The 9,039-nt window shown below is 44.4% G+C and overlaps 1 protein-coding gene across 1 annotated transcript; it reads right to left on the reverse strand.

Annotated features, from left to right (window-relative positions):
* Positions 1-2,890: 2,890 nt before the first annotated feature.
* Positions 2,891-8,390, reverse strand: LOC102208539 (dihydropyrimidinase-related protein 2-like; the record flags this gene model as incomplete). The annotated part of the gene is made up of 9 exons (XM_005743446.1): positions 2,891-3,375; positions 3,476-3,641; positions 3,761-3,940; positions 4,023-4,108; positions 4,732-4,816; positions 4,947-5,088; positions 5,462-5,618; positions 8,094-8,214; positions 8,307-8,390. Coding segments are annotated over 9 exons (1,113 nt in total), but the record flags the coding sequence as incomplete, so codon positions are not given.
* Positions 8,391-9,039: the final 649 nt, after the last annotated feature.

The following is a 9,039-nucleotide window of genomic DNA, read 5'->3' on the forward strand; positions in this document are numbered from 1 at the left end:
ATTTTGTCCTCCCCTGTGCTATAGTTATTTACCCCAGTGAGAGGCGAAAGAGCTTGTAGTGCAAAACCCCAGGCTTTACCGTTACCTGGATGAGACCAAATCCTGCTTCTTCTCAGTCCAATCTTCTTTTTATTTCCCTTTTCCTTGTGTAGTCAAAATGACTAAAGTATCTAAATCAACTTAAGCTGTCGTTTAAAAGATGTAGGACATAAAAGAGTCTCCAGTTTTAGGAGAATGAATCTGATCTTAAACCTCGCACTCTGCGACACACTCGATACATCCCCCCACAAGCTGAACCATGGAAGGTGTCAGGAACGGACCTGGATCCAAAACCAGAAGAAGGCCGAGTGCCGTTTGGATTTCTACTTAAAATAGAAACTTGCTCGCTGAAGCGCTCTTACTTCAGTCTGAATGATGAAGATTCCATCACATTCAGGAAACACACATCTCTATGGTCAGTTTTTCTCTTCCTCCTTTATTCATGCAGCTCTCATCACATCTGGAACAAATTTTTTCATTCACCAACAAAACAACAACAACAATGTTGACCTGTGTGCACCAGGACTTCATGCCCTCTATGCTGGCTCCGGTGCACCTGTAAGGACGGAAAGATGTTCGACTGCTACAGAAACACACTGCACGACACAGATACCATTTTTGAGCCTGGCTTCATACTAGACTGACCAGCTGCTGTGCAGATGAAAAACAACATCTTATTACTATAGCAACAGCCTGCCACAAACATGATTGCCATGGGCTGCATGGACACTTGTGAGCTAACTGATGCTAACACTTCCAGGATACAAAAAGTGTAAAAAATACAAAATGAACTTTGTACAAGTCTAACACACTGTTAAAAATCTGAGGTCATCAGAGGACAAAGGTCAGAGGTCATGGTGGATACTTACAGCAGGATCTGATCATGGACGTAACCCTAACTGGTGGCTCAGCGTTCGCCCCGGTGTTTCACTCCAAGAAGGAGAAAAATGGCCGTTATGTAAAGTCCAATGAAAGAGTCAGAAATCCTACTGAGAATGTGCAGATCAGATCAAGCTGTAGTGCAATGATATTATGTGGCTGTGCTAGCCTCCTTTGGGAGGTGGGCTTTGTAGGGATTGCTACTTGCAGGCTATCTGGATTTCTTAGCACCATTCACAGCCAGAGAAGAGAACATCTGCATGAATCTGAAGGAGTTTAATTCTGATTCGGAGATTTTCCGAACGTCATTAAATGAATGAATTAGAAGGGCACTCGGACAGGCACGAGTCCTGTCTAACAAACAGGAAGCAGAAGCATTTGACACAACCAGCTGTCGCAGACAACAGCTGAAAGCAACCAGAGGAGCTTCCACCTGGAACAGAAACCTGACCTGAAGGAATACTGGTGCGACTGCGACAGTTCTCTCACGATGAAGTGGCATGACCATGTCCTGCTAATCAAAGAGCACTACAGAAAGCACAAATGTTCGGTTATACTTCTGCTACTACGACTGAAACTACAACTACTGCATTTATCAGAGCTGACAGAACAGATGGAGTGACAAATAATGACATGAAGATGAGAATACCAAAAACATTCAGTACCATGTTTCTAGGGTGTAGTACTAGTTACACTAACACTGTAGGGGTTGCTGTTGGGCTTCTACTGCAGAATGAGTCAGTAGGCTAAAGTATTATAGGGTCATAGTTCTAGGTAAAGTACTATTATAGAATAAAGTATTTGCTGTATGGTGTAAAACAGTCGTTATGTAGTTTTAGGGCAGAGTACTAACAGCTCTAATGCTGATGTGGTACTTAGTGGTAACTGTGGGGTTTGTACTGGGTTAAATACTAGCTGAAGTACTAATGGCATATAATTTATAACCCTTCCTTTATGTCAGGTAGCTTTAGTACTTGTAGAGGTACCACTCTGTCTGATGTAATACTTGTTTAGTAGGGGTGCAACGATACTCGTATCGATATTGAACCGTTCGATTTAGTGCTTTCGGTTCGGTACGCATATGTATCGAACAATACAAAAGTTTTAATTTATTTTATCAACTTTTCTTCTGACGATGCTGTCTGTGTTGAGCGCTCAGTGGATCTGCGCTCGACAGTGCAGCCTAGGCGGAGTAGTCGAACGCAGATTCACTGAGCGCAGGGCAAGCTAGCGAGACAGAAGCTAAGCTCTCCTTGCAACATGGCAAACTGAACCTCCTCCACCCTCATTCAGATCTGACGTTTGGAACTATTTTGGTTTTCATGTGACGTATGACCCTGAAGGTAAGCGCGTCATGGACTAAAGTAAAACAGTATGTCGGATGTGCCACTCAATGCTCAATTACATGGGTGGGAGCTAGTGTGTTAGCGCAGTTAGCTCGTTAACGTGTTGGCCGTCCAGCCCCACGCACGGGGCGATCGGCGGCAGCTCGTTAACGGAGATTTGCCGTGTTGTGGCGTTAAGGTCATTTCAGATTAACGCTGACAGCACTAGTGGAACACAACGAATATGACTGCACATTTACTCCGACATCATCCTAGTGCAAAGACAAGTGGAAGCAGACAAAAACAACAAGCAGCATGCTACAAACTTTACCCGAGTCATTTAGACAGCCGTTAGCACAGGATTCTCCTTATGGGGACCTGATATGTTTAATATGCTGCTGAGAATATAGCCCAGAAGAAGCGTATAGTAGAGCTTTTATTTTGGAAAGAGCCATTTCTCTGTAATAAACTCTCTTTTCCAAAGATGAGGGATTCCTCCATCAGATAGATTTATTATTTTTGTTGTTTCAGCAACATTAAATTTAAAAACTGTACTTTTGAGTTAAAATATCTATTTATAATTTTAATAAATGACAAATTAAAAAAGCATGAACTTTTTTTGTATTGAAACAATATCAAACCGTGACACCAAAGTATCGAACCGAACCGTGAATTTTGTGTATCGTTGCACCCCTATTGTTTAGTAACTTGCAGTCTTAGTTGTACTTGATGCTTTTATATGCTGGAGTACTGCTATCTTAGAAACGTGAAGTAGTTCAGTGTAAGCAGGGCTTACTGGTATTTATCGAGTTGCATTGTCATTTTCTACTAGCTGAAATACTACAGCTTTATAAAAGTACAATTAGACGACTCAGGAGCTTTCAATTTAGGATTTAGTAGTTTAAGATTTTAACACTAGCTGTAGGGTTGTTTGGAGGGTTGCATTTGAGTTCATGATGAAATATTACTATTATGAAGCGCTAGTAGTCATTGTAAGGACTGTTGGACAGTCTCACAGCGACTGCTTCATTCTTCCAGTTTTAGGATAATGACGTAATGTTGGATCGTCCACCAGGAGGTGCCACAATCCTCTGAGCAGAGCGCCGTGGTATGTGGTCATCAATCTGAGTTCCTGGACAGAAAAACAAGAAGATGATCATTTCAGTGTCACTGTTATCGTGTTTTTTATTGCTAACCTTACACTGGTCAGATTATTGACCAGAAAACAGCACCTGCGAGGGTGAATCCCGACTGGTGGAGATTTCGGGGGCCAGTCAGGGTTTTTGGACATGGGGGCCCCCTGGTGGTCGGGGTGGGTGGGACTGATTTAGTCATGCTGATGACATCATGGACTGGACCATCGTAGTTTCCACGGGGGACACCGCGAGTTTCGGCCATCTGAAACGGGAAGAAATAAACCTCCAGATTACTGGATCATTTAGCCTACTGGACAGGTGGAGGCTGTTACCATGCATCTGTCACTAACTACCTCTCAGCGGCCGCTAACTGCCGGTTACCTTGCTACGGGCTTTGATTCTCTTGTACACGATATCAGGAAAAGCCTTCCTGGGAATGAAGCGTCCTGAACCTTCGGTCACGTTGAGTTTTCCGTCCTCCAGAAGAACTCGTCCGCCGCTGATCACCACCGATGCCACTCCCCGAAACTCCAAACCCTCAAAGATGTTGACCTCTAGGTTCTGCACACAGGAAATTGATCATGATGAGAAGTTTTGAAGAGGTTTGACCCTAGATGTAAATGATTTATAGCGGTGTTATTACCAGGTTGTGAGTGTTTGCAGAAACGATTCGTGTCTCCTTCGGATTCCAGATGACAATATCAGCATCAGATCCAACAGCGATCCGACCTGAGTGTACAGAAGCATCAATCCTTAAAAACAGCTAATGTTTGGGGAAGAAAGGGCTGCAAGACTTTGTAAGATTGTTCTTCAGGATGGCTGGAGTGTTTTGTGATGTAAAGCCGGTATGTCCTTGGACTGATCCAAAGAATCTCTCTTCTCTGTGAGTGTAAAGAAGTTTTAACCATGCCAATCTCTGAGATATCGAATTATTAAAAAGAGCAATTTTAGCAATGTATCTCAATTTTTCTGGATGAAAAAGAAATGCTGCTGTAGTAAATGAAAGAAATTTGTCAGCACATCTCTTTGGGCTGTAAGACATGCTTGTGTAAAATCTGGTAACTTGTTGTCCATTGTCACTGAATTGTTTATTTATTACGTAATTACTTTGACCTAGTATGATTCATTAGTGGCAAAAGTTGTAAGACTTGTGAAAATACAGTTAACACTCATAAAAGGTTTATATATATTTATTCACATTTTCAGTGCCATCCAATGAGGTGGCTTGGAGTCTTCACCTGACCTATCCTATGTTTGACACCCCTGAAATTTGTCCTCTTGTCCCAGAAACATGTCTCCAGTATTTATCTGGTGTATTTATCCTTTACATTTACCTGTGACTGACGTCATACCTTTTCGTGGATACATGCTGAAGAGCTTTGCAGCATTGGTGCTGGTTACTGCAACAAACTCATTCTCATCCATCATTCCAGTGGCCTGAGAAACACAGTGGAAACAGCATGAATGCTGGGACTCACAGTAAAAGCAGAGAGATGGAGATCAGGAGGAGGAGAATCAGTACATTCACACTGATGATACCATGAGACTGAGGGTCAAGTTTTCTTACCACTGCTCTGTCCCAGACCACAGACATCCTCTCCTCTATGCCATTAGTTCCCTCTGGAATCGAAGTGAAGTTGTCTTTACCAACAGCTTTCTGAGCGGTGGAAAAGCTGGCCTGAGCGCTGGAGGTTACTTGGAGGTCTCCACTGGAAAACACACAGCAAGCACTTGTAAGGGTCACCTGTGACATCTCAATGGTTCAGGTGAGGGGTAGTAAATGGCCTGTATTTGTATAGCGCTTTACACAACCAGTCATCCACCCATTCACACACACATTCACACACTGGTGATGGCAGCTACGTTGTAGCCACAGCCACCCTGGGGCGCACTGACAGAGGCGAGGCTGCCGGACACTGGTGCCACCGGGCCCTCTGACCACCACCAGTAGGCAACGGGTGAAGTGTCTTGCCCAAAAACACAACGACCGAGACCTTCCGAGCCGGGGCTCGAACCGGCAACCTTCTGATTACAAGGCGAACTCCCAACTCTTGAGCCACGATCGCCCCATGAAATGCTTACCATGCTAACAGGGAGGTCAAGTACTGCGGAGTCGAAGGATCAGGGTTAAGGGGCGGGCTTGTGACGAAGGCAGCAGCTATGGCCCAGTCTTTCGACCAATAATGGGAGCCGTCGGTAGCCAGGCCAGCTGTGATTGGTTCCCCATACACCACCATGCCTGAGGACAAAAAAGTTCAACTTTAGGGCACCAAGTTGCTTTTAAAGTATCAGTACCTGAGGCTGGGGATGTTGTTTATGGTAACAAGTTACCCCAGAGCTGTGTGCAGTCTGTCAAAGTAAACTGGCTTAGGTGACCCCTTTCTCTGTATGACTTGAACATGGTGGTTAGTTCACCAAATGAAAAGCTCAGACAGCTCGACATCCAGTCCAGAAAAATGTAAATGTTGTGTTTCAGGACAGCTGGAAATCCAGAGGCTCCTGATCCAAGCCACAGGTGTGGCCAGCGACAACTCTAGAAACTGGCACCAAACTACTGACAGTCCAGAACAGTCACTCAGACCTCTCTCAGAGTCCAGGATTCCTGCGTGAACAGGAGCAGAGGGTAAGTGGCTGGTTTGGCAAACGAAGGAGACAAATGACCAGATATGGAGGAAGCCCAGCGTCACAAACATTCAGAGACTGCCTTCTTCCAGCATAAATAGGAACCGGCTAACAACCAAATCTCTGCTAGGTGTATTAATCAGATTCTGACCTGAGAATGTCAGAATCTAAGAACAACCATACCTTCTGACCTGGGTGATAGGTAGCAACAGTGGTACGCCAAAGGCTGTCAGGAAACTTGTTTTGTTCTTTTGTCCATAACAGGGCTGCTCGAGTGGCCCTCCAGATCCTGCGGCAATGACGGACATGAAGTTGAACAGAAGGAAATCTCACCTTCAAAAGTTGGAAACAGACGTAGCCCAGAGACACTTTGAAAGATAACAAACCCGTAGCAGAAGATGCCAGCGAATTGTGAGCAAATTCGATCCAAGAAATTGGTTGGCTCCAAGTTGCCTTATTGGAGGATGCAAGACATTGAAGAGCAGCCTCCGGCTCCTGACGTGCCCTCTCCACCTGCCCTTTAGTCTGTGGATGGAAACCAGAAGACAAGCTCACCTGCTCGTCTCTCCAGACACGAGGTGTAAATTGTGGGCCACGATATGACACAATGTGTTGAAATATACCGTGAAATCAGAAAACATGGTGGACCATGGGGTTGAGCAGCTTCTAGCGCAGACTGGAGTTTGGAGAGGGCGAAAATATGTACAGCCTTTGAAAAATAGTCTATGATGGTGAGAAGGACTGTTTTACCGTCCGAGGGAGGCAGACCAATCATGAAGTCCACTGGGATGTGAGACCAAGGTTGTTCTGAGGTTGTAAGAGGGTGCAGGAGGCTGGCTGGAGGTGAACTGACAGATTTGTTTTGAGCACACAGAAGACATGCAGAAAAATGCTACCAGGCTTCTTTGATCAAGGACGGCCACCAGAAGGAGCGTTGAAGAAGAGTGATAGCCCGGTTCTTACTGGGATGGCAGCCAACTTAGAGGAATGGAGCCAGTGGATGACTCATTAATGGATGTTGGATGGAACATACAGCTGGTTGGGTGGACCCCCACCTGGATAAAGTTCATCCCTTTTGGCAATTCAGATCAGTGACTTCATCTTGGAGGTGAGTGAAACTCAGAGAGAAAATCGGGCTTTGCATTCCAAGAACCTGGTCGATGGGTAATTGTGAAATTAAAGCCTGGGAAGAAGGCCCCCCTGGATTGAAATCTAGTATATCATCTCGGTAGACAAAGAAGAAACAGTTCAGGAAGTCACGGACCATGTGAAACACAGATGGTGCACAGATTAATCCAAAAGGCATTACGAGGTATTCAAAATGTCCTAAATCTTTATTAAATGCAGTCTTCCACTCATCCTCTTCTTTGGAGTGAGATGCAAGGTGTTTCACAGTTTAAAGAACACTGTACATTCAAACTTGATGTTTTTTAAGTTTTGTTTTTTCTCTTGTTATTTTAGTTATATTTGCATGTTTGAAATAAAATAAAAAAATCTATCTAAAAGGGGGAGACAGCAGTGGGGGGAGTGGATATTTGTTTTGGATGGTGATATTATTTAGACCTTGGTAACTGATGGACAAAGAGACTTGTCCTTTTCTCTACAGAAAAGAACCCTGCACCTACAGGAGAAGTGGAAGTGCAAATGTGCCAGCTGTGAAACCCTTGGTAATATATTTTTCCATTTTCAGGTTTGGTGAGACTGTAACTATGACTTGTAGGTAGCGAAGCTATGGGAAGAAGGTCTATTGCACATTAGGCCAGATCTTTACGAAAAAACTGAACAACAGATCTGGGGCTTCACTGGGGCTCTGCCTCCCGTTCTACTTTTAAATACTCTAGGAACAACAACAACTGCACTGTGAGAGCGAAGTGCTCTGATAGGGTGATATGGTACTACAAGGTCATTAAGATAAGATGGGGCCTGATTATTTAAGACCTTGTAGAGATGGGTGAGCCGGGAAACAGAAGGACCACCAGCTGAGCTCAGCATTCACCCTCTGACTCTGAAGGCTCAGGACCCCAAATAAGGGTCTGAATGAAACCTGTTAAATCTGGATTAAAGGCCAAAAGGACGAAGCTGACGCCCTCACCTTTCTTCCTGGCTTTGGCGATGACATCAGCAGCAGATTTGCTCATTACCTTGGTAATGTACAGCGGGCAGTTGGACTGTTTGGCAATGGTGATGGCCCGATACACTGCCTCAGTCTCTACCTGAAGCACACACAAAAACACACATCAGAAATATGCAACATGCCAACACATCAGCCACAATCTGCACAGGAGTGTGTCTCAGGTGTGCGTACCTCTTCTGAGTGCGATATAACATGTCCTTCAGGTCCAGTAATGCCAAGACAGAGAAGCTTCTTCTGCTCCTGAAACAAACCAGTTTATACCAGTTAAAACGTATTTACACCAGTTAAAGCCTGGGGTAACCAAACAGTGAAACTGAGCATGAACCTTATTCTGCAGGAACAGGTAAAATGACAAAATCAAAGGGTGTGAGTCTGTTTGTTGTGTTAAAATCTCTCTCTGCCATGTCATTAGAGGATGTCACATTCTGGCAGGAGGCAGCAGTGTACCTACAAGCTATTTGTGAACCACACGCAAACCATAGTAGTGGTTCGCTGCAGGGTGTCAGACCAGAGACACCCCAGCTTTAAAGGCGCATTATGATAATGGAAGCTGTGAATGTTGGAGGAACTATGGCTATGACACAGCTCACCACTACCATACAGTGGTTTGCAAAAGGATTGGTCCCCTTGAACTTTCCCACATTCTGTCACATTACAGCCACAAACATGAATCAATGTTATTGGAATTCCAGGTGAAAGACCAACACAAAGTGGTGCACACGTGAGAAGTGGAACAAAATCATACATGACTCCAAACATTTGTTACAAATAAATAACTGCAAAGTGGGGTGTGCGTAATTATTCAGCCCCTTTGGTCTGAGTGCAGTCAGTTGCCCATAGACGTTGCCTGATGAGTGCTAATGACTAAATAGAGTGCACCTGTGTGTAATCTAATGTCAGTACA

Source organism: Pundamilia nyererei, unplaced genomic scaffold, assembly GCF_000239375.1.
Source record: "Pundamilia nyererei isolate P.nyererei 1_Seehausen unplaced genomic scaffold, PunNye1.0 scaffold00131, whole genome shotgun sequence".
NCBI lineage: Eukaryota > Metazoa > Chordata > Actinopteri > Cichliformes > Cichlidae > Pundamilia > Pundamilia nyererei.